General features: G+C 34.1%; 4 protein-coding genes and 1 non-coding gene across 6 annotated transcripts; 4 read left to right on the top strand and 1 right to left on the bottom strand.

Annotated features, from left to right (window-relative positions):
* Positions 1-445: 445 nt before the first annotated feature.
* LOC111308757 (26S proteasome non-ATPase regulatory subunit 4 homolog) lies at positions 446-4,112 on the top strand. 2 transcript variants are annotated; one of them, XM_022907333.2, is made up of 10 exons: positions 446-549; positions 688-801; positions 925-1,030; positions 1,668-1,782; positions 1,864-2,073; positions 2,208-2,508; positions 2,622-2,745; positions 3,265-3,368; positions 3,455-3,523; positions 3,771-4,112. In XM_022907333.2, the coding sequence occupies exons 1-10, from the start codon at positions 538-540 to the stop codon at positions 3,816-3,818; spliced, it is 1,203 nt and encodes a 400-aa protein (XP_022763068.2). In that variant the 5' UTR covers positions 446-537; the 3' UTR covers positions 3,819-4,112. The 2 variants fall into 2 exon arrangements, with proteins under 2 accessions (XP_022763068.2, XP_089601530.1); XM_089745404.1 differs by having other exon boundaries at positions 3,768-4,112.
* A 3,650-nt stretch (positions 4,113-7,762) lies between these two features.
* Positions 7,763-9,061, top strand: LOC111308224 (actin-depolymerizing factor 5). The gene is made up of 3 exons (XM_022906539.2): positions 7,763-7,836; positions 7,931-8,190; positions 8,751-9,061. The coding sequence occupies exons 1-3, from the start codon at positions 7,816-7,818 to the stop codon at positions 8,899-8,901; spliced, it is 432 nt and encodes a 143-aa protein (XP_022762274.2). The 5' UTR covers positions 7,763-7,815; the 3' UTR covers positions 8,902-9,061.
* Positions 9,062-14,759: 5,698 nt separating this feature from the next.
* On the top strand, positions 14,760-14,833 carry TRNAT-AGU (transfer RNA threonine (anticodon AGU)). Its single transcript has one exon. It is a non-coding gene; the product is annotated as a tRNA-Thr (tRNA).
* A 2,859-nt stretch (positions 14,834-17,692) lies between these two features.
* LOC111308756 (subtilisin-like protease SBT1.6) lies at positions 17,693-20,439 on the top strand. Its single transcript, XM_022907332.2, has one exon. The coding sequence runs from the start codon at positions 17,798-17,800 to the stop codon at positions 20,120-20,122; it is 2,325 nt and encodes a 774-aa protein (XP_022763067.2). The 5' UTR covers positions 17,693-17,797; the 3' UTR covers positions 20,123-20,439.
* A 2,653-nt stretch (positions 20,440-23,092) lies between these two features.
* LOC111308753 (pentatricopeptide repeat-containing protein At4g13650-like) lies at positions 23,093-26,042 on the bottom strand. Its single transcript, XM_022907328.2, has one exon. The coding sequence runs from the start codon at positions 25,897-25,899 to the stop codon at positions 23,941-23,943; it is 1,959 nt and encodes a 652-aa protein (XP_022763063.2). The 5' UTR covers positions 25,900-26,042; the 3' UTR covers positions 23,093-23,940.
* Between the last annotated feature and the right edge of the window lie 192 nt (positions 26,043-26,234).

Genomic DNA, 26,234 nt, shown 5'->3' with positions numbered 1-26,234 from the left:
GAAAACTATTGACAATGAAAATTGAATCATGCGAAATATAATTATCTTTTGTTACTTATATTAACCTCGAATAATATTAAGATTTTTATTTAATACATTGTTCATATATAAATTTTATATACTGAATAATATTATTTTATTAATAAAATAAATAATATTATTTTATTTTATTAATAAATAATTTTTTAAAAAAATATTAATTTTAAAAGTTAAAATTCACTTATTAATGAACTGATTTCATCTAATTTGTTAGCAGTATATAAAATTTGTAAAATTATAATGTACCGTATATATAAACTCGTAATATTATAAGGGATTAGAAATATAAGTTATTATTATACGGAGAAAATATAAAGAAATAGAGCAAGAAGCGAGGAGGGGCATATCGGTAAAAGCGAAATTTAAAGTTCCCCGTATTAAAATCCCTCGAGAATTTATCACCGACAATAAAGCAATTCAACAAAGCCATCGTTGGTGAAATTGTGGTGTTTTCTTTTCTTCCAAGCCAACTTCCGTTCTGTCTTCGCTTTCGAAACCATGGTTCTCGAGGTAAGCACTGCAATAAGATTGCTCCTTGATCTCCTTCTTCAACCCATCAGTTTCTGCACTCTTTTCATCATTTACTTTCCTCAAATTAATTATCGGATTCAAATTTTAATCAGAGCGTTTTTTTTATCGATCAATCAGGCGACTATGATATGCATTGATAACTCGGAATGGATGCGAAACGGCGATTATTCTCCGTCTCGATTTCAAGCCCAAGCTGACGCCGTTAGTCTTATCTGTGGAGCTAAAACCCAGGTAAAATTATTGCTTTACCTTAAGCTATTCTGCTAATCTTGTTTATTTATGAATGTAATTACGCTAGGGTTTTTTTCTTAATGAGAATTGGGAAATTGATTTCCTTTAATAAATTAATGGCAGTCTAATCCGGAGAACACAGTCGGGATTTTGACGATGGCAGGCAAAGGAGTACGTGTATTGGCTACTCCTACCAGTGATCTCGGCAAAATCTTGTCTTGCATGCACGGTACTTTTAATTTACCTATTCTCTCTAAGTTAATTTCTTTTGAGTTATATACGGAGATTAAGTTTATTTATGTTAGGATCATTAGTTAAAGGTGGGTTCTTTGAACTACTACATGTGGTGAAAGAATGTGCTTGCTTTTGATTTACCAGCTTACTGTTATACTGGAAGATAAAGGTTATGCAAGTTGGATTTTTATGTGGTTTTAGTTTTACTATATTGTTGTTGGGAAAATAGATTACAATTCAATGTAAACTTATTTGTGTGATTGTGTTCAATAGAAGACATGACATGTATGTTGAAGAATACCTGCTTGATTTGTTTTATGGCTCACTATTTGGATCATATGAGTACGTAACCCTAGCAAATTTTACCATATATGTAAGATTTATGTTTGCGAACCTTTGTAAAAGAAGAGCATCTTTTGCGCTTACTTTATAAATGGAGAACTTGTTCTTGCTAATGGAGTTCGGCTGTTACATTTAGTGTAGTTTGTCGTTTTATGCAAAGCAGCTTGATTAATGATTAATCTCTTATATTTTGTTTAAGTATTTCTGAATTGAAGGTCATCTACCTTCCCCTCTTCTCTTTCCCTCTCTTCATCATCTTCTTTATATTTATTTTTTAATGTTTTACACAGGTCTTGAAATTGGGGGTGAGATGAACCTAGCAGCTGGAATTCAGATTGCTCAGTTGGCTCTGAAACATCGCCAAAACAAAAATCAGCAGCAAAGGATTATAGTTTTTGCTGGAAGGTATATTGTGTTTGCCTTTAGTTTTGCTTGTTTACTTCAATTCAGATGTAACTTTTTTCCTCTTATGCTTTGTGCTTTCAGTCCTATTAAGTATGAAAAGAAGGCATTGGAGATGATAGGGAAGAAGCTGAAAAAAAATAGTGTAGCTCTTGATATTGTTGATTTTGGTGAGGATGAAGATGGAAAGCCAGAAAAGTTGGAGGCTCTTCTTGCATCTGTTAATAATAATGACAGTAGTCACATAGTTCATGTTCCTCCCAGTCAAAATGCACTTTCTGATGTGCTTATCAGGTTTTCTTCTGATTCTTTGTTTTCAAGTTTTTCGCTTCTCAAGAATATACATACACATTTGAGTAAGAAGATATCAACTCATGTGTCTTAGGCTATATTGCTTACTTAATAGTGATTGTATATCCATATGCCAGCTCACCTGTGTTCACTGGGGATGGGGAAGGAGGAAGTGGCTTTGCCGCTGCTGCTGCAGCAGCAGCTGCAGTAGGTGGTACTTCTGACTTTGATTTTGGTGTGGATCCAAATATAGATCCAGAGCTGGCTCTTGCCCTAAGGGTTTCCATGGAAGAGGAGAGAGCAAGGCAAGAAGCTGCTGCCAAGAGGGCTGCTGAGGAAGCCACTAGACAAGAAAAAGGAGAGGAAGAGCAACCACTGTCTGACTCACAGGCTGCAACTACAACTACAACTACAACTGAAAAAGTTGCTGATCCAATGGTATGTATTACTTTGAAGTCAATATATGATACCATTCCACAAATTATTCTGTCAACATTGGATAGTACAACTTAAGTTTCAAATTGACTTTGGCTAACTGATGTTTGTGGCAGGATGAGGATGATGCTTTGCTAAAGCAGGCCCTTGCATTGTCAATGAATATCCCAGGGTCTGATTCTTCTATGGGTGATGCTGAGATGTCTGAGGCAACTAATGACGATCAGGAATTGGCCTTGGGTATGTCCTGTTATTTGTTGGATGTCTTAATATATCAGGGTGTATGCTGCATCAAGCTACTTGATCACCTTTCTTTTCTAAGGAGAAAATGGTCTACTAATTGTTTTGTTTCTGAAGAATTTCAAACGCTTCCACAGATTCTGTTTCACATAGATGGTCCAAGCGAGTGCAGTGTCTATATTGGTCCTGGCTAGTCCACAATATGTATATCTTGCTAAATCCTACCAATCAAATCCTACCATACTAGGTTTAGTTCATATGCTTAACACAATCTTTTAGCTTTAATATAAGGGTAATAGACTAATAGTTACAGATTCCTTACGGCTTGCAGCTATCTTAATGTATATACAGTTGAGTGTGTCAAGGTTTTGCGTTATATTGGTTTTCATTGGATTTTTTACTGGTTTAAAGTGCTTGGCTCCAAAGTCCTACTTTTAGATGTATAAATTTAGCCAAATGCATGCATCAATATCATCTACTTCTAAATTAAAACAAAATGGTCTCGTTTCTTGCATGCAGCACTTCAGATGTCCATGCAGGACAGTTCAAAAGATTCATCGGCACAATTAGATGTCAGCAAGGTGTTGGGAGATCAGTCTTTTATGTCATCCATCCTTTCATCGGTAAGTGTAGTTAAATATGGCTTTTTTAAACCCAGAATCATTTCTGCGTCAGTTACCTGCATTCTGATGTGTTATGGCTTTTACAGCTTCCAGGAGTTGACCCAAATGATCCAAATGTGAAAGATTTACTAGCATCTTTGCCAGGCCAATCCGAGGTGTGTTTCATTAAATTTAGCATGACCTAACATGAGCTTCAAACTCAGTTTTCTGTTCATTGTGACGTTTCTACCACACACGCATTAAATGTTTACCTATTAATAATAGCTGAATGAATATCTCACCTTTTCTAAAACTACTCCAAAAAAATCTGCTTTGAGCTAAAACTTGCTGCTTTGTGGAAGTGGCATTTTAGATTGGTACTTTAGTAGTTACTGATATGCTGTAATTTTTGCTTGCTAGCAGTCGCAAGAAAAGAAGAATGAAGATGAGCAGCCAAAAGATGACAAGTGAAGAGCTATTAGACTGCAGCTGAAGGCAAGAGTTAAAAGTGCGGAATCCTAATCTACTTTTCTATGGTGGTTGATGTGTCGGCCGATTTGTAACTGAGATTTCTGTTTCTCCCGACACAAAACACACTAGAGGAGTTTGTCAAAACTGTGCTGTGGACTCAGTTGAACATTATCTTTTCTGTTCTAAAGCGCTTGAAGATCTATCAATTCATATGACTATGGGATTAAGGTGTTAACACTCATGTCTCAACTTTTATTTGATTCAAAGGGAAAAGTAGGATTTGTTGGTGTTTGATGACCAATTCCAATTTTTCCGATCTGACTTGCCTTAATATACGTTTAAATATGAAGACGGATATTGCATCACTCAAATTTCTAGGGCCCAACTGTTCATAGCCCCTGTTTGCTCCATTTCAACTTTGAAGAGGCAAGCCTAACAATTCGTGAAAGATCTGACGGTGGGCCGGATAAAAATTAAAAGGTTTTTACCTTTCTGGCTCCATGTGAAATGTGCAGCTGTTAGAGCTTGTTGCCCGAGGTGCCAGGTGCTCATGAGATAAACAGGAGCTTCCTGGAATAACGCAAGAAGAGCTGATGCATTTTATTTATGGGAAAGCTGGTTCCAATCATCCATCAGAATTTGCAACATTAGTAAAAGAACCGTTTTAAAGATAGATGATCAACATTTCTGGTCCTCGGTTTAGTTAAAATTTAATTCAGGTCCAAACTCTCAAAACATATCCGAGAAAAGAGTCTTGCCAATGCCAACTGCTTAGTCATCCGTAACTCCCTTGAGATAGTCTAGTCCACTTAGCTGGGCCATCGTTTCTTTTCAAGAGTGGCTATAAAGCAAAGCAGCCAGCATTTTCCTGAGTAGTTTTGAGGTAGATTAAGCTGCACCATCAAATGGAAGTAATTCCATTAAGAAGGAGCTGGTCACAAACGGCGAGATTCGTGGGGTCGACCCCTCCCAAAACAAGCCATTCCACAAAACCCACCACTAAAAACTAGCCATCACCTCATACACGTTTAATCAGAGTTTGACACGTTAGAAAAGGTGGTCGATCGGACACCTGTCGTGGGCCTAATTAAAATAGTTTCAGTTTTCCACAGTGGAGACCCACACCCACCCACATGAAGGTTATGTCTCCCCATCCTCGTCCATTTCTTCCCTTGCAAAAAACTCTTCTGGGTGTTAGCGTTTGTACTACATGCAAACTCGCATCAATCATCTTTATCTCTTGCCATTAGCAAATGGCAACACTATTTTATGAAAAATGATTGTTGGGTTGTTGCCACAGTCACCTACACATTCTTTAGACAAGTTTGTGGAAGAACTCGAGCCTAGGGATATGAAATCTTGGAATGGTGGGTGCTAAAATTCTGTTCATGAATATAAAAACAAAGTAATGATAAACCAAGTAGGACGGGGCAGGGGCGGTGATTGGAGGTACATGCATGGCAATGGCATGGATCATGGATTCATTTATATCAAGAAAACGCCTTTTTTTAACATTCATTTCTTTTAACCTTCTAGTTTTAACTTTGTCTTCATTCTTCTTCACTGTGGGTTTTTATTCACCTTTGCTTTCACGCAAAGAACCCTTTTGAGGAACACGAAGATAGAGAAATGGGGATTTGTGGGTGTGCTATCCGAGATGGGACCACCGTATTTTTCTACATAGGCTGTGTTTTCATTTATAACCAGACTTTTCTCAGTTTTAGAATCATCAAATTTTAAGAAAATTCTCTTGAAACTCAAAAGAACATGCATTTTCAATATAAACAAAAGCAACTTTTGTAATTTCCCTTTCTGTTCCAGTGTCCATACGTTGAATTGGTACCTTGTTAAACTTGATGAATGATAAAGGTTGCATCAACATGCTCTTTGCAGCCCACTGAATTGTTTTATGCATCTTACCCATTGTAACATAAATGTTCATAAATTGTGGTTTTTTGACTGATTTACAAACCTCATTAAAGCAACTGGAGTGGTATTTTAATCTGTTTTTGACTTGGGGTCCTAGTTTTTAATGATTCAATAATGGTGATTTGTTTAGCATTGGTAAATTTACTTTAGGAACAGGAGATAGGGTAAATTGAACCAGAAAAAAAGTTACTGAACAGTGTAATTTATTAGCAAATTTTTTTGAAAAGAATTTACTTAACTGAAATCTGCAAATTAATTGATAATTATGTCAGAAACAAAGATTTAAATAACACATTAATTAATTAATTAATCAAGCTAAATTTATAGGCCAAAAAAATTAAGCTAAAACCAAACATCCACGAGTTTTAGTTTGAAAATTTTTTAGTTTTAATTTAGGAAGTTTGAGTTAAAAGTAGATTTGACAATTTAAAATATAATATAATGATACAATATAAAAATAATACGAATAAATAATATAAAAATAATACTATTTAAAATTTTAAAAAAATTATAAATAAATTTAATAAAATTAAAAAATTATATTTTATGATTTCGTGTTGACAACACAAATTGTAATAAATTATTTTTATATAAAATATAATATAAATATAATATTTTATATGATATAATAATACAAATTATCAAATTTAATTAAAAAAAAAAAAAAGGAGTGACAGTGGTTTTAGTTTTACCATATGGCCTAGGCAAAATATTTGATGAAAAGTTAGGGACAGCTGCACATCATTGTATAATTGAATTTTAAAAAGTCATCAAAAGTTAAGCAGTTAGATTTCATAATTGAGAAAAAAAATAATGTTAGTTGCTTTAAAAGATGATTGTTTAGTAAAATAAACAGTGTTTTAATTTTTAAAAATTTTATTTTAAAATATAAATAATTATTTAAAGAATATGATACAATATTAATATAATATTAATATGGTATAAAATATCATATTTAAGTAAATAAATTTAAAATTACTTCTATTAAGAAATAAAAATTTTAAAATTTTCCTCTCCGTGAAAAATTCAAACTTATCCGGTTCGCTTTATTAGGAAGGCGAAAATAACTAGAAAAAGAAAATAAAGTAGGAAACCAACTCTCTTTATTCATTGACCGAGAAGATGGTTCAAATTTATTGCTCAAATTAATGGGCTCCGGAAGTTTTCTAATTTTTTTTTTTAATAAATCTCTTATGATTTGTCATTAATGAAATAATTTATAATACCAATTATATCTTATATTAATTGACGTATTATTAAAATTTACATTTGAAAGTTATGAATTTAAAAAAATTTAAGCGCGTAATATTTTTTAAATTAAATACATAATTGGATAAGAAAGTTTAAAAATAAATTAAAATCTTATAAAAATAAAATAATTCATAATTTTTTAGTAGAAATAGAGAAAATAATTATAAAATTTTATTTTTAAATTTTAAATTTATTAAACGTTAACTTTTTTAAAATAATAGTATAAATTAATTAAATTAAATTTTAAAATTTTTTTATATTTATTGAAAATTTCTCTTTCTAACCAAATTAATAAGCCTTTCATTAGACTAAATAATTAAGTACGACACTAATATAATTCTAAATTGCTAGTTATATAGTTGTCACTATCACGTTTTTTGTTCTTACCTTTTACTTTCAAGTACAAATTTTCATATAATTCAGGTTTAGTACTTTGATAAAAGAAATTAATAAATAAATTATATCATAAAATTGAATTAAACTTATTTATGAATAAACAAATCTATAATTAGTGTTTAATTAAATATTAGTAAATTTTGTTAATGGTTTTATGACACTTTAACATCCTTCATAAATATCAATTATATTTTTCATAAACTGAGTTCGATAATATTAATAAATTACATCACTGTTTTTCCCAAACAAAGCTATTCCCTCGACAGAACATATCTAGTAGGGTTACAATTGTAATTATTAGTGAACTTTAGTGGCATTTCCAAAACTTTTTCATTATATAAAGTCCATTACAACCTTCAGTTTCAAGTGTCAGCAACAAAGAGAAGACAAAGATTGAGCTAACTCAAACAATTCAACAACAATGGCTATGGCTTTCAAGATGGTACATCCCATTTCTTTTCTTTTTTTAATTAATGTCATTTTACCTGTAATCATCCATAATAATTCAGTGTGTTTGGGTGTATGATACTGTACAGGCTACGACTGGGATGTGGGTCACTGATGAGTGTAAGACCTCATTCATGGAGATGAAATGGAAGAAAGTGCATAGATATATAGTGTTCAAGATTGATGAGAAATCAAGGCTGGTGACCGTCGATAAGGTCGGCGGCCCCGGCGAAAGCTACGATGATCTTGCTGCTTCATTGCCTACCGATGATTGCCGATATGCTGTATTTGATTTTGATTTCGTCACCGTTGATAATTGCCGGAAAAGCAAGATCTTCTTCATTGCATGGTCCGTCGCTCTTTCTACTTCGTTATATATACTAGAATTCAAATCGTATAGTACCTTTCGAATTGTCCATTTTGTCCCTTCTAACATAGGCACTTAATTATTTATACAAGGGTAAAATGCTATATAATGTATTGAATATAAAATTTAATTTAATTGATTTATATAATCACCTTTAAATATATGAATAAATTTTTATTTAAATTTTAGTATTTAAAAAAATTATTTTCAAATTGTGATATTTTTTGTATAAAAAATTAATTAGCATATTATTTTATCTAGTGGGTTAATAATACGTAAATAATTGAGATTTTGATTTGTTTTTTTTTTGGAGGGGGAGGGAACATTAATTGGGTACATTTCATAAATTGGAATCTAAGCATCTCTATGCCTTAGGATTATATTTTATTTCTAATAATAACATATAGTATGATTTGATAGCTTAGTCAAAATGCAAGTGAGATTGATCATCATTCACCAAATTAACACTCGACCTTTTTAGTTTATCTTATTTACTAATCCAAGAACAAATTTCCATGGATTTAAATCTGATGGTCCAATAGGTCCCCAACGGCATCAAGAATCAGAGCAAAAATGCTGTACGCAACATCCAAAGATGGGCTGAGGAGAGTGCTAGATGGCATCCACTATGAAGTTCAAGCAACGGACCCAACTGAGATGGGGATGGATGTGATTAAGGACAAAGCCAATTAGTAGTGATTAGGAATATAAATCATGTTTATGAGCATCTTACTTTTATTTAATAACTCCAACAATATGTGCTTTCTTTCTTTGTTGTTGTTGTTACTTTTTTGCTAGATTTTTAGCACTAATGTAAGTTAATCTTATAATATGTAATAATATTTTGATGTCCCATGTGCGCTACTTTGAGGACAAAACATCCATCAATTCCACTTTTTTAATCATGAAAAAAGGTAAAAAAGATGGAAAATTTTTGGCCTTTTAATGGTAAAACACCAAATGCCCCATGGGTTTTCCTTCCTTTTCACTTTCACTAATAAAATAATAGGCTGTAAGAATTGCTTGTTGGGCAATCAAGTCCTAAGTTGGGGCAGATCTCCTTTACCAAAACTAGTTCATTTATGGGGATAATAATCCTTTTTGAACTTACTTTCCCATCTTTCACCGTTTATTTTCAATTATGAAAATGCAATACTTCACTGCAAGATTTGCTAAATATTAGAAAATGAGATTCCAGAAGTGTAAGAAACATCAACTTTTATGCTGATAGGTAACCCTCGGGGTTTGATTTTGAGCATGCTATTCTGTCCAAAAGGAAAAAGCTGGAGAATTAAAGCTGTCTACTGCTAAAAGAAAGTTGGCAGTGACATGAGAAAATGAAATGATCCAATTTTGGGTTTTTTTTTTCTTTGCGGGGGTTGCCCAGCTCACGACACCCAAACCATAATGGATTAGATTGGTGACTGGTCCTTATGAGACGATGATTCAAGTCACCCCTGACTAGGAAATTAACAAATCAACAAAGATTGGCAAAATATGCAAAATAAAAAATGTTGTTTACAGGTAGCAGTTTTCATATGCTTACTGGATATGAATCTAGCCATAACAAGTTACTTCAACTGTCCTTAAAATCATATACATGGCATGTCCAGTTGATTTCTGAGGTTTCTGCAGTAGTATAAAGACTGCATGCAATAAATAAAATGGTGACTAGGAAGATAGCAGAACAGCGAACACTCAAACAAGAGATAGGTTATGAATTCTGTGAAGATGGAAATCGATGTCATGGGCCATATATAATTACCACAAATAATTATGGTTTGGCACCTAACTACTTGAGAACATTGTTCATGTATGACGTTTTTCATTCTCCTGTTTGTGCACCTTTTTGTCTTGTCAAACTTATATTTTATGATCTAGCAGTTAGGTAACCTTGATTTTTGGCAACTAATCATGGATAAAGCTTGTGAATTCAAAGATAGAGAGCATCCTTTTCCTTGCTTTGATTGCAATTGTACTAACCATTCTGTTCTTTCATTGAGGAGGATAGCTGATTACTTATTGTAACCTCTAATGCTTTAATGCTATTACCATTTTAGGGTAATCCCTTCATTACCATATGCTAGCGATAATAATTCTAAGCATTTATAGTAGGGCTATTCAGACTGTGGAGCAATTTGGGTAAGGGCAGTTCATCTTGAAAGGTTGGTATAATTCTATGATTAAACAATTGCCCTTGCTCTCTCCCAAATTCAAGCTTCAGCCTTCAATTAAAGACATGATTTGTAAACAGACACCAAATTGTGACAACCCATCAAGAGCCTGGCCCTTCAATAAACCAAACTTAATTGAAGCTATATGCAACATTTTAGGCCTTAAGGACTGGACCATCAAGCTGAACTTGCCTAGTTACCTATGCAAAATATTGGGCCTCAACTTTTTTGTTTTTTTCTTATCAAAACTTTCTAAAATCAAGCTGAATTCTGTCGAACATGCATGCATTTGAAGTTGACAAAGTTATTGATATGAATGTCACTGTATGAGTAACGATTTGTGAGCGGGAAACCTTGCTTTTGATATAGTAACTGTTCAGACTTTAGAGTAACATGATAGTGAATCAATCATTTTAACACAAGATTTACTCAACATTAACATGAAAGTAAAAATTAAAATTTAATTTAATTGATTTTATAATTATTTTTAATAAATATCATTTAACAGGTCACATTTCAATTTCAACATTTACAAACTACGATTCATATTTATCGTAACAGTTTTGGGACCGTCAGACGTAAAGTGTTTTAAAATCGAAAAAAATAAAAGAGAGTCGCCACCAACCTTTGTTAGGGTATAATTGATCACCCAAAAGTTTATCTTTTTAATAAAACTATAAAAGCGAGTTTAAAGTTTATCAAAAAGATAAATTTTGATTTACGAAAATTAGGTTGAGTTCGGGAGTCGGTTATGTGTGGGGAATGATTAGCACCTCCACAACGCCCATAAATTGATACCATTTAATCATGCATTATTTTCGAAGTTGGATAAAATGGTTTTGACTTGAAATTTAATATTAATTTCTTTCGTTTAAAAAAATATTTTTGCTAAAATTTTTATTTAAAAATATTAAGAAAATCTTTAAGTTAAAGAATTATATTAAAATTTTCCAATATCTAAGCAAAATTTAAAATAACTATTTTCACTTAAGATTTAATACAGCAATCCTTAAAATAAAATAACACTTTTTATAAAAAATTGTTGGTGACTTTCCAACATCTAGCCAGAGTACCAAGAATTATTTCCTTCGGAATGTTATTTTTATTTTGTTTTAAAATTGCATATTTTTAAAAACAAGTAAATAAAAAAATATTTTGTGCGAAAAAAAAAATAAAGGATGATACTATCAGGTAACAAACAAATATACAAAATGAGTGCAAACAATAACAAATAAATGCATGTAAGCTAATAGGTGCTATGTATAATTAAATGCAAATTTGAAATTAGATTCTTAAATATTATGAGACCATCTTGACTCCTCAACTTCTAAGCGGAGTTTAGATGCGACTGTTCATATTTAAGATCTCATTTTATGTTATTATACTTTTTATTTATTGAATTTTTCGATTCATTATTAAAGTTCATTAAGGACTTGCAAGAAAAACTTAATGGAATAAAGTTTCTTAAAAACTCCATCATCTAGGCGACATTCGAGAATAAATTACTCCATTTGAGATTTTCGCACATATCTTTAAAGTTTCAGAATGGTTTTAAACTTGGGTATGGGTTGAGGTTTTAAAGATTTGGTGAGTTTCAGGTAATTATTTGGGTTTTTGTACCAAATTTGGGATTTTTAAAATTTTGGATTTTAAGGTTTTAGATTTTAAGGTTTAGGATTTTGGATTTTAGGGTTTGAGATTTGGGATTTTGATTTTAAGGTTTGAGATTTGAAGTTTTGGTTTTAGGGTTTAAAGGATTTACGGTTTAATTTTAAGGTTTGAAGGTTTGAAGTTTTGATTTTAGAGCTTAGAGGTTTGGGGTTTTGATTGTAGGGTTTGAAAGATGAAGGTTTTAATTTTAGGGTTTGGAAGGTTTAGAGTTTCATTTTTAAGGTTAGGAGGTTTAAGATTTAATTTTAGGGTTTGAGAAATTTAGAGTTTCGTTTTTAGGGTTTGGATTTTAAGGTTTTGGATTTTAGGGTTTGGAAGTTTTAAGGTTTAATTTTAGGGTTTGAAAAATTTAGAGTTTCGTTTTTAGGGTTTTAATTTTTAAAATTTGAGGTTTGGGGTTTGGATTTTAGGAGTTTTGAATTTTAGGGGTTTGGATTTTAGGAGTTTGAATTTAAGAATTAGTGTTTAAGGTTTCGTTTTTAAGAAAATACGAACATCTCTAAAAATTTCCAACATCTAAGTGAATTTTTGGAGCAAGTTCAATTTTAGCGATTTTTTAAAATTAATCAAAAATTTCTTATATATATATTTTATGAAAATTTATTAATAATAATTTTTCAACATCTAGGTGAAATTATTTTTAGGATATGTTTTATTCCCTCTAACATCTAGGCATAAAAAATAAAAAAAATATTTTATTATTATTATTATTTTAAAGCATTTTTAATATATATTTTTAATTATTGTCTTACTTGTTTTTATTTTTATTATTATTAAAACAATTAAATATTTATCCTAACAAATTTAAAAATTCATCATACATAAACATAAAAAATACTCAAAATAACAAAAATAATAATATATAAAAAAAATAAAAAATAAAATTTTTTTTACCTAAATCGGACCGATCAACGGTCTGATTAACGACGGTTCGGTTGGACCGAAAAAGGTTTAGTTTGACGTACGGTTCGGTTGAGCCGACTGAGGAGCGGTTTAGTCAGGTTTAGTTGAACCGATTCACTGCGGTTCGTCCAAACCGACTGAAAGGTGACTGAGGCGGGTTGATGGGTCAGTTTGCGCAGATCTCGGGTCAGGTTCGGTTCACGCACGGATCCTCTTATACTTGAAACGACGTCGTTTTGGTCATATGCTCAAAACAACGTCGTTTTGCTCCTATGTTTTCTATAAAAGTCAAATTTTTTTAATTCATTTCACCCTTTTCTCAGAAAAAAAAAAGATTTCTCGCCAAAAAAATCCTCTCTGGCTTTGGCCAGAATCCGACGTCTGTCGCCGCCTGGGTCACCACCAACGATCGTTGATGGTGGTCGTTGGTTGTCGAAAAATATCAAAAATACTCCCAAACGTTTACCTCAATGCCCTCTTTTCAGATCCAACGTCCGTTTTGTCAAAAACAACTCCGATCATCGTAGATCGAGGCTTAAAGTTTTCTACCTTTTTTTTTTTTTTCGAAATGAAACTGATATATATTTTTTGCTTTTGCAGGTAGCTCGACGCTGGGTTCCTCCCTACGAAGAGGATTGTGTTTGTTTTTTTGTTTTTGTTTTTCTGTTTGTTTTTTTTTTTTTTTTTGGTTAGTGTGAGTTTTGTTTAGGGTTGTTAAAGGGAGATGTTTGACTTGGTGTTTGAGCTCGAAACGAGAAGATGCTGAGAGCAATATCTCTAGAGGTTTCGAAGATTTGTCCGAAGATTTTCGAGAGAGGGTATCTAAGAGAGGCTGAGAGGGGATGTCCGAGAGAGGTTAAAAGGGAAAACGTTGGGAGGTTTTATAGGATTGAAAATGGTGATAACCAATAGAGCATACGTCCGGCGAGTTATGGATGTAATGGCAAGGTAAGGTTGATGGTTTCGAGCAATTGAGCCAAATGAAGTGCATGAGTTCTGATGAGATTAGAGATGGTGGTGATAGGGTGGGTGGCAATGATGGCATGTAAGGCACCACTGTCATCATGATTTTTTTTTTTTTTTATCAATTATCACTTTTATTTTTATTTTTTATATTAATTAAATTAATATTATTATTATTATTATTAAATCAAAGATTGAAAATTGTAGATCCGGATAAAATTTGATGTCTACAATATTATACCTAATGAACATTAACATGAAAGTAAACGAGACAAAACTATATCTAAAATGGAATAATGGACTAAATTGGTTTTAGAAACACAATTGTCGATAATTACGTTAAATGCAATCAAAATAATTATACAAAAACATAGCTTCAGAGAATACATGAAAGAATTAGTTACTAGACAACCCTTTTACGCTTTGACTTGAGAGATTATATTAGAGCTGCCCAAAAAGAATCATTTCCAACGTGAAAAAGGGCAGTTTCTCCTTTTAAATTGTGTCTGACATCCAGAATTCCATGTCCAATTATCCATGACTATATCAGAGCAATTGAACATGTGAAGTGTAATCCCATTGAAACAGTAGTATCCCTCAAGGTGGCCGAAGGGGCAGAAACGTGGCACTTGAAAGTTAGCCCAGTTTTAATGTCTGCCCATCCATGGGGCTTCTGCTCGCATGTGATCTGGTACAGATGGACATCCTGACAAACAAATGTCCTCTTTTCAGCATCAACAGACAACACGTGTTCGACCGACTAAATTCCATTCCACCGATCGGTCTCCCAAAAAATCAGATATAGAATATATTTAAAAATATTCTGGAACCAGTCAACAAGCTCTCGTAGCTCAGATGGTTAGAGCACCCGTTTAGTAAGCGGGAGGTCTTGAGTTCGACTCTCAACGAGAGCATAATTGTAAAACCTTTTTCTTTTTTTTTTTTTTAATTTGTCAAATACCGCGTCATCAACCGTACACCGCCAAGTCGCCAACAACAGACACTTTATCCAGCTCAAAAGCTATCGAAATGATCACATGTCCACCAGAAAACAAAACTTGATGTACGGGGGTAATCTACACCGTCCATTTCCACGAATCGAGTGGGTTCAGTCAAATGATGATTTGCATGTTTTATGTTCGATATCAGCGACAATGTTGCCCATTTATCTACCTACGATGCCTAAAATAGAAGCCCTCAGTTTGTTTGTCTGTAGCCTTCCTGTCATATTCCCTTACTTTTAGTTAAAAAAACAGTCTCACAGATTTAATTAGATGCCTTTTTTTTTTTTATTTGAAGAAATTTTGTATTTACAGCTGTAAAGTAGATTTGCATTTAAATTTGTAAGTATAGGAGTTAAGCATTTGATGCAATCATAAATGGTTTTTATCTCCACCTCGATGAGTTACATTCAAATCCTCTTTTCACAAAAATGGCTATCTTATTAAGAACAAAAATTGTTCAGTACAGCATCTATTGCAAATTTTGTTACAATTTAAATTTTAATTTTTTATAAAACTTAATGCTAATATAGGTATAGATTATGAAAGCAATTTGCTAAAAAATTTTTTTTTTAATCTTTAGTAGTATTTATGTCCTAGTCCAACCAAATCTGCTACTGGAATCAGAAAAAATAAAACATTGATAATGATAGTCAAAATACTCTTAATTTGAAGCTTGGATTCTATAACACTGGAGTTTTTGGCTCCAATTAAATCATGGAGTGCACGTCGTCCCTCCAGTTTGTAGAAGGGTATAATGGTTCATTCGATCTTTGGATAGTCAATTATTTTATTTAAGGCAGTCAATTACTTTAACCGTAAAATAAAAATATAAAAATATTTTTAATTGCAATAATAATTTTTTTTAAAATATTCATTATCGTATTAAATTTTATTATTATTATTATTATATTTACATCTAAATATATATCACAATAATTATTCTTAATCTTAACACTATAAAAATTAATCTCTTCATAAATCATTAGTTTCAATTTTATTAAAATTAATTTAATTGTTAATGCAAATGGACCCTTAATTATTGAGTTTGCTTTTCAAAATCACATAATTATTTGAGTCTTTTTATAGTACCTGTTGTATTATACCATCAATGCTAGTGAAAAAATTACTACATTACCATAGTTTTCTCATTGCTACAAAGGTTATTTTACATTTCTTTTAAATATATCATAATTTAGATTAAAAAAATGAGTTATAACTATAGTTATTAATCTAATTTTATTACAGATCACACCAACTAGTATACTCTAATTATACCAAAATACAATATATTTAAAGATGATTTTTTTTATCAAAATTAATATCAGATAATATTTATTGTTTTCATTAGTTTTGACTTGTTTCAGTAAAGTTAAGTTAAATAGTATGTTTTGATTGGTACATGAATATGAAATATATTTTTATAATTTTTAACTTATTTTTTGTTATTTAACTATTTTTAATCAAATAAAAATAAAATTAATTGATAAAATAATATTTAAAAGTTGAATTTTTTTTATTTTTTTATACTTTATTTTTTCAAACAAAAGTTTATGATTTTATATTTTATTTTTTCAAAAAAAAAATTATAAGTATTTCAAATTTTTTTGAAAAAAAAAATTATACTGTTTTTATAAAATTTAACAATCATAAAGTTTTAATTAATTTTTTCATCTCTTTGTTTTTATCTTAATATTTATATGAAAAAATACTTATTTAAATATCATATGGTCAGATTAAATTTAAAAATATCATGAAAATTTTATGATATTATTTTTTATGTTTTTAAATTTATTTATTTAATTTGAATATACTATATATTTATTTCGTGGTTTATTAATAATATTATAATGTATAAGTTCATGCATATTTATAAATATATTTGTATTAAATCAAAAAATTTAAATTAATATACTAAAATAATTGATACCGATATATATTATTTTTTAAAAAAATAAAAAATTTGGTACAATATTAATAACTTTGATTGTAAGTATTTGAATTTGAATTTTAAATTTATTTATTATCATATTTTTTAAATAATTATATAAATTAATTAAAATAAATTTATAATTTAAAAGTTATTTATACTTGTATACCTACCAAATTTGTTTATCTCTAAAACCTAATACATTAAATTGAGTTCTGACAAGTCTTGCTGCCTGAAGTTTTCTCTATCATCTTTTTCTTATAACCAAAGAACATGGGATTAGATAAAAAGATAAATGAAGGGTAACATCCTTTTTTAGCAATATCTCTTATTTCATCATATTCAAATTCACATTGCCGATGTCCGTTGAGAGTTGATATTTGCATGAAAAATGTATGTTTCAATTCATGCAATGCTTCTTCTTGTCCAGAAAACCAAACCACTTGACTCAAATATCATCCGAGATCACCCTGATTTAGCTTCAAAATTTTGGTCTCCTTCGGACACTTAAAAAAATTTTTTTCTCCATGTTTACAGTTTATCTACCAGTCGTTTAAATGAAAGCGTGGGTTTATCTTTGTCGTCTACTTTGGGGTAGAGAATAAGAAGCCTGTTTCCTTGCACTTTTTATAATGCAGTTAGGGAATTATTAGATTCTAGTAATATTTTTATATCCGTCTGATCAAACATCAGTAGTGAACCCCCACTAATCCAACGGTCATCATTAAACATTATGTGCCAAATTCCTCACCTACCCCATTCCCATAACCATCGCTTTTACTAATTGAAAATTTAAAAATCAAATAAAATCTCAGTTATCTTTCAAACAGTCAAAACGAAGCCGTTTTAGAATAATCAATAATAATATCTCTTGTATCACTCCGTCTCTGTCGGCCAGCGAACACTCACTCACTTCACTCCTTCACTTTGTCTCTCCTGTTTTTCAAATGGCGACACTTCTCTCCAGTTTTCTTCCTTTACTGTTCCTTCTGTTCATTTTCTTTAATTTTCCAAGTTCGTTTTCCACTGATCAGACGGTAAAGACCTTCATCATCCGTGTAGACTCTCAATCAAAGCCGTCCGTTTTCCCCACTCATTATCACTGGTACACTTCCGAGTTCGCCGAACCAACTCGAATCCTCCATATTTACGACACGGTTTTCCATGGCTTTTCAGCGTCTTTAACTGAAACCCACGCCGCTTCCCTCAGTAACCACCCTTCAGTACTTGCTGTTTTTGAAGACCGCCGCCGCGAACTTCACACAACTCGCTCCCCTCAGTTCCTCGGACTCCGAAACCAACATGGACTTTGGTCGGACTCCGATTACGGATCCGATGTCATAATAGGAGTATTCGACACTGGAGTTTGGCCCGAACGACGTAGCTTCTCGGACACGAATCTTGGACCCGTTCCGGCTCGGTGGAAAGGAGTTTGCCAAACCGGAGCCAAATTTGTTGCTAAAAACTGTAACCGCAAATTAATCGGAGCGAGATTCTTCTCTAAAGGTCATGAAGCAGCTGCAGGGCTGGGTGGTCCGATCGCCGGAATCAATGAAACGATCGAATTCATGTCCCCGAGAGATGCTGACGGTCACGGCACCCACACGGCCTCAACCGCTGCTGGAAGACACTCATATCGGGCCAGCATGGAAGGTTACGCCGCTGGAATCGCGAAAGGAGTTGCGCCGAAAGCAAGACTGGCAGTTTACAAAGTTTGTTGGAAGGATTCAGGTTGTTTCGATTCCGACATTTTAGCCGCTTTCGATGCCGCCGTTAATGATGGCGTTGATGTCATTTCCATTTCGATTGGCGGCGGAGACGGAATCTCTTCTCCTTATTATCTCGACCCAATCGCGATCGGAGCATACGGTGCGGTTTCGCGAGGGGTATTTGTGTCATCTTCCGCTGGAAACGATGGGCCTAATTTAATGTCGGTTACCAATCTTGCTCCTTGGTTGGTTACCGTTGGAGCGGGAACAATCGACAGGAATTTCCCTGCTGACGTCATCCTCGCTGATGGGAGGAGGTTAAACGGTGTGTCGTTGTACTCAGGCGAGCAGTTAAAAGGAAAGATGTATTCGTTGGTTTATCCTGGAAAATCAGGGGGACTCTCGGCTTCTATATGCATGGAGAATTCGCTTGACCCTAATGTTGTTAAGGGAAAAATAGTAATTTGTGATCGCGGGAGTAGTCCGAGAGTGGCTAAAGGTTTGGTTGTGAAGAAAGCTGGAGGAGTCGGCATGATTCTTGCTAATGGTGCTTCAAATGGTGAAGGATTGGTGGGTGATGCTCATCTTTTGCCCGCTTGTGCTCTTGGGTCAGACGAAGGGGATGCTATCAAATCATATATTTCATCATCAGCGAATCCAACGGCTACCATTGATGTTAAGGGTACTGTCATTGGTATCAAGCCTGCGCCTGTTGTGGCTTCCTTTTCTGGCAGAGGACCCAATGGGTTGAACCCTGAAATTCTTAAGCCGGATTTGATTGCTCCTGGGGTTAACATTTTGGCTGCTTGGACTGATGCTGTTGGTCCAACTGGGTTAGATTCTGATCAACGGAAAACAGAGTTCAATATTCTATCAGGAACCTCAATGGCTTGCCCTCATGTTAGTGGTGCAGCGGCTTTGCTTAAATCTGCACACCCTGATTGGAGTCCAGCGGCAATTCGATCCGCTATGATGACTACCGCAAGTATAACTGATAATAAGAAACAGCCTATGATTGATGAAGCAACTGGGAAGCAGTCGACTCCTTATGATTTTGGTGCTGGGCATCTAAATCTAGATCGTGCAATGGATCCGGGACTTATTTATGATATTACTAACAATGATTATGAAAACTTCTTGTGTGCTATTGGTTATAGTCCAAAGTTAGTACAAGTTGTTACGAGATCTCTGGCAGTTTGTCCAATGAAGAAGCCTTTGCCTGAGAATCTTAACTACCCTTCAATTGCTGCATTGTTTTCAACCACATCAAGGGGTCCGACGAGCAAGACGTTTATTAGGACCGTGACTAATGTGGGTCAAGCAAATGCAGTTTACGTCGCCAAGATAGAGGCACCAAAAGGGGTGACTGTGACAATGAAGCCGGTGAAGTTAGTGTTCACACCAGCGGTTAAGAAGAGGAGCTTTTCGGTGACCATAACAGCAGATAGCAAGCACCTGGTGCTGGATGATGCTGGAGCTGTTTTCGGGTCACTGTCTTGGACAGATGGGACTAAGCATGTGGTGAGGAGCCCCATTGTAGTTACTCAACTCGATCCCTTGTAAACTAGTGACCTTTGGGATTCGATCAATGTAGGTTTTGATCGATGAATTGGGTCACTTTGGTAGATGGTGGTTAAAATATTGAATCAGGGGAGACAGTATAGCGTAAGTGTAGAAGTTGCTATGCATAATGAAGGCGAAGCACCACGTTCCTTTTTGTGTGTTTTGTTTCGGGTAGGATTAGGAGAGCCTTTCAAAAACTGGTTTTGAGGGTGGTTTAGTGTGAGTTTTTTCCTTTAATTTTACTTTATTATTATCTCCATAATCTTGTGTATTTATAAACTTGAGAAGTTTATATATACAGAACAGTGCTAAGAAAATTATCAGACAAAAAAATCTCTATCACTGTGGAGCAAACCATATTTTAATTCAAGGGTCAAAATTGTTTATAATTGACTTATCATTTACCACCCATTGTCCCATCAAAACCAAGGGGATTGGGGGGATGAAGTTAACAGGACTGCTTAATCTTGTAAATAAATGTTGAGGAGATCATTGTGGGGTCAATAAGGTGACTCAGGTCACTGGCAAGAAAGTCAAGAAATGCGATTGCTGAAAATTTCAAGCAGAACAGCCCATGCAATGATCTGTCAGTCAACTGATGGATCGTCATTCCCGCAGCAAATATGGCTTTGTCAAGGTGTTGGTTTTTGGTTATTGATTCACTCGATATCTGGTAATAAATTGCGGATTGAATGCCCGGCCCTGCTGTGCTGACTATTCTTGTTTTGGCTCTAGCTCTAAAGCTAGGAACTTGTAGTCGTTGAAAAGGTTGTCACTATTGCTTTACCAAGCAATGAATTAGTTCATTTATAAAACCATATGATTATATAAACTCGTTTGTCTTCGAAAATCTAGCTGTCAATCATTTTATTTACTCCGCTGATTAAGGAGGCAAAGCTTTACCACCTCAACATAGAATTATAAATGTTTTACATTTCAGTAAAGAATTGCATGTGCGCTTTTTTTTTTCCTTCCAAAAAGCTTTCACTCATGGCGGATGGCATTCTTCAACAAATTCTCACCATTTCTTTGCCGGAGTTTCTTGAATTATCATTGGACACTTTGGTCAATGGAACCAACTGGCAACCGCCCTTTAATTTCTAATCAAACAGGAAGGAACAAAAGAATATGAAAGCACAAAAATTAAAGGAAATTAAAGATGAAAATGAGTAACCATTTTTCTCTTTTGCTACTCGACAGTTTTCATCATTAAATTTTCTTTCGGCCTCGTGCTTGGGCACCCCAGAAGGGCCACTTTAGCTCCTTTAAAGGCATAACATGGAATAGAATTACACCCCCATTAGATTTCCATGATCTTTGCTTTCAATCTAATTTTTCTGTCAGCTAGCCCCATATAGATGCCCTAACTTTATTCTTTAAAATTGATAGAGGAGAGGGTCCTATATATAGGACTTTAATTTCTTTGAATGATGAGGCGGAAGATGGTGGGCTATAATCTTTCATGGCGGAGGATAACATTTCGAATAAGCACTCAAAAGAAACAAAATTGGTTGGCCGACCACATTAAATTTGTACACATCCAAGTCACTATTCTGCCAAGTTGGAAACCTCTTGGGCTGGGCCCTTAGTACCTTGAAATAATGTATTGTTCATGGAGTGCTTGATTTGTGTGGATCAAATTGCAAGGTTCTATGTAATACATAAAGTCCAATCTATTAATTGTCGAGGTCGTTTTTTTTTTTTCAAATTTTCTTTCCTATTGCGGGAAAAGAAAGACAGAACAGCCATGAATTGGGGAAATTGCCAAACTATTGTTTGGCACGGCGAAGAGAGACCCTATACGAATTTGGCCTGAGGGTCCTACGCTAAAATTAAGAGTTCTACGGAAAGGATTTGATTGCAAGTCAATTTATATATATATATATATATATATATATTTGAGATTTTTTGAATTTAAAATTTGATTATTGAACAAATTACGTGATTGTTGTTGACTGTAAGTAACTTTTTCAGCTTTTGTATTTTACTGTAACATTTGATAAGGATGGATTCGATTTAATAATTATCACGAGAATGATGAATTTCAGCACATTTTACTCACAATAAGTCAAGATCATCTTTAACAATTAACTTGAGTTTATATATTTAATTGGCTCAAACAAAAAAATTAAATAAATAATTCACGTAGGAGATTGGAAGCACATGAAAAGGAGGATTCTTACTTTTGATATGATCTTACCTAATACAACCTGCTAAAAGGCAGATTTGTTACTTTTTGAGTGAGAAAATGAGGAGGTTATTGTAATATATTTTCAACATTTTTTTTTTAATACAAATCCTTGTCTACACATCATTTTGGAGCAACCGTTGGACTTACTTGAATTCAGCTTATTCGAATTGAATGTGCATTTGAAGTGGATGAGTAATGGTTGGGTAACTCCCTTCTACAGAAAAAAATCTCATGGGCTGAAGCAACTTGAAGAACAAGATACTAGCAGTCCAAACGTAGTTCCAGTTGGCTGCAAGAGAATTCGATATCCTCATTGTTTCAAACCCTTGCTAATGAAATTACCAATGTGGGCAGAAGCAGAAAGAACGTTTTTTTACCATATAATATATAGGACGTGAAGCATTAATGAGATGGTTCAGCAAGTGGAGAGGGAGACTAGCCAGGCATGCGAGACTCGTGTGGATGGGGTGAAACTGACTTGCTGCTGCCTGAGATTTTGGTGCAACGGGGAGATGTGAAGGCACGTGGATCCAAGGCATCTCCACAATTTAATATACCATAGAGGGGATTGATTAACCAAGTTCCAAGGGTAATGGAAGCAGAAGGAACACGTTAGTCAATATGTTATCTATAATCCTGGTTCAGTTTAGCACTAGCTATTACCTAGAGAAACGACAAAACATAAAGTACTTGGAACAGCGTTTTGCTCAAGGGCAGTTCCTTTACACAGGTAATCACAAGGTCAATCTCAATCTCTTTAGTCACATGAGAAGCTAAAATAAAACCAAGTTGAGAGAAAAATTGAGAGTTGTGATGAGCATTGGCAAATTCAATTACAGGATGATAAATTTCGAAGATATTGTTGCAGATAAGATGCGTATTTATAGCAGTTTGTGTAAGCCATTACTGCTATATGTGGCAAAAGAAGCAGATCGTATTCGTTTCTGGTCCTGCTGCATAACTCTAAAGCTAAATTTATGACAAGAAGACTTCCTCTGTAAACGTATTCTATAAGAAAGTCTAGGTTTCTGCCAACAGTTTTGCCACCAATACATACATACTTGTGATCTGTCGATTCAGCCAGAGCTTTGCAGCTGCATCTCGCTTCGACTGACATATATAATTGGAACATCAGAAAATTTTCTCACATATCGGGTATTCTTTCTGGTCATCTATGGAATATCAGCGTTCATGCTATGTATTTGCTTTCCTCAAATCATTCTTGAACACCATCAACTTCGTTTGATACTACGGCCATCCTTTCATAAGGTACTGAGAAGTTGACAAAAAGTCTTCCAAGATCCGGATACTCTGGTCCAAAGCCCTTAGGTTTTACCTAACCGGTTACTCCTCTGTTCCATCACCATGAATAGAAGTAGTACACAAGCTGCTGTGTATAGCAAGTCTTTAACAACCACTTACTGAATCGGCAAAGCCATCAAAATCCATCTGTTCCAATATCCAGATTCTTTTCCCCAACATGGGATGATCTGGGCAGAACTCGTAAAATTTCCTTAGGATAAGCTGCTACATTCAATAATAGTCAGACCCAAAGTTATACTATTTGCACGTTGACAGATGGCCATGTACAGTTATCCTTCTCTATACTTCAGAAAATCAAGGATCTTCAACCACCGTCATAAGAATTCCTATAGAGCAAGCTAACTCCTGGCTTCTTAATCAATGCTTTCTTCTGCATGCCTAATCTCAATGCTTCTGAATCCTGAAACCTACCAACAGAAGCATAAACATTTGAAATGAGCACAATTTGATCTGATCCCCTAGGCTCCAGCTCAAAGACCTTTCTTGCTGCAAATTCAGCTAGCTCCACATTACCATGAAGCATGCAGCCACTCAAAAAAGCCTTCCAAGCATTAGGACCTATCCTTAATTGACTAACAAAACTGCTTGCATCAGATAAACAGCCTGCTCGTGCAAGCAAATCAATGATACAGCCATAATGCTCTTGGCTAGGCCTTATTTTATCATCTTCCACCATTTTATTGAAAATAATCAGGGCATCATTTATCAATCCTCCATGACTACAAGCGTTCAATATGGACAAATAAGTAGCACCGTCAGCCTCTTCTGCACCTTTCCTCATTTCATGGAAGAGAGCAAGGGCTGTTTCTCCTTGACCATTGATACCATACCCATTTATAATTGCATTCCAAGAGACTACATCTTTAAGATAACCCATCTCCTTGAAGACAAAGTCGGCAAGGTCCATATTGCCGCATTTTGAATATGCTGATATCAGAGTATTCTGAAGCGATCTATGGGAAGAGTATCCAGCTTCGAAAGCACAACAATGGAGCTGCTGGCAGAGCTCAAAAGCAGCTATATCACAGGAAGCTGTTAAAGCACTCATCAGCATTACTGAATCGGAATGATAGTATCCTTCCTGTCTAACCTTAATAAAGAGATTCAGAGCCTCTCTTGAGAAACCATTTTGTAGATATCCTGAAATTATTGCTGCCCATGACACTAAACTCCTCTGAGTTGATTGATCAAACAAAGTTCTAGAAGAATCTATATCACCACATTTAGAATACATTGTCATAATTGAGTTCACAAGTGGAAGCTCTGATACAAATCCACAAACAACAGCCTGGGCATGGGTTTGTTTTCCTTTCCTCAAATCACCTAAGATTGCACAAGCTGAAACAAGATTCATAACAACAATAGCATCGTAACTCACCCTGCTAGCCTTCATTTTACAGAAAAGCTCTATAGCATTAGTAGCATATTCATGGTTGACTAATAAACCCATCATTGTTGTCCAACTGATAACATCTTTGTGTTTCATGCCCTCAAAAATTGCTGTAGCAGCATCCAAATCCATCAAACAAGAGTACATGTCAAGTACTGAATTATTGACTCTTATATCCGAAGCAAGACCAAACTTAACTATTAAACCATGGATTGATTCGCATACAGCTCTCAAGTCTAAACCAACACAACTCTGAATGATAGATACTGCAGTAGCCACATTAGGAACCAAACCACATTTCCTTAACTTCTTAAATAGTAAAATAGCCTCTTCAAAGAGTTCGTTGGTTACAAACCCTGCAATCATAGCATTGCAAGAAACCAAACCCGGGTTCTCCAGTTCCATAAATACTTTATACGAATCGCTTATATTTCCACATCTAGCATAAGTATTAAACATTGCAGTGCATACAACTAAGTCGAAATTTAACCCACATTTCAAAATTAGTCCATGAATTGATTGCCCCAACAGAAAGTTTTGCAAGCCTTTAATGCCAACAAGAAGACCAACAACAGTGAAAGAATTAGGAAATAAACCCGATTTTCGCATATGGGAATATGATTCCATGGATTTTATGTGATGCCCATTTATTGAATACCCATGAATCAAAATGGACCATAAAACTATGTTTCTTTGGGGAATTTGACCAAACAATTTCTCTGCTTCTTTGACTCTCCCAGCTTTAAGGTAATTACTCAAGAGTTTGGAGGCGTTATATGAATTAATGCATGGGTAAGGAGGTTTGAAAGAAGTGGAGAAGGCATTAAAACGAAGAAAACCGGATGGGTTTCTCTTGATTTTGCTTAAAATCATGGAAATTCAAGGCGATGAAATATTTAAGATTTAGTCAAATAGTTTTTTTTTTATTTAGCGAAAGGGGGTTTTGTGGGCTTTTCCTGCCGATCCAAACGATTACTTCGGCTTAGCGCATAAAATGTACTTATCAGTTACTCTACTTAAACCTGGGCGTTTTGGGCTTTTGACCGGGTTTAATTTGTGACTCTTTGTCTCGAAGCAAGCTTTGAATATGAAGATAAAATTGTCAAACTAACCAAAACACGGATGCTTGTCCGTTGCCAATAAATGACTTTAAATGACAGATAAGTGCCACTGTCGTGGCGCGGCTTCTCCTCTCAATTCCACATGCA

Source organism: Durio zibethinus, chromosome 2 (genome assembly GCF_047325235.1).
Source record: "Durio zibethinus cultivar Kanyao isolate XHJ-2024 chromosome 2, ASM4732523v1, whole genome shotgun sequence".
NCBI lineage: Eukaryota > Viridiplantae > Streptophyta > Magnoliopsida > Malvales > Malvaceae > Durio > Durio zibethinus.
Note: the sequence above shows the minus strand (reverse complement) of the source record. Positions and strands in the feature narration are given on the sequence as shown.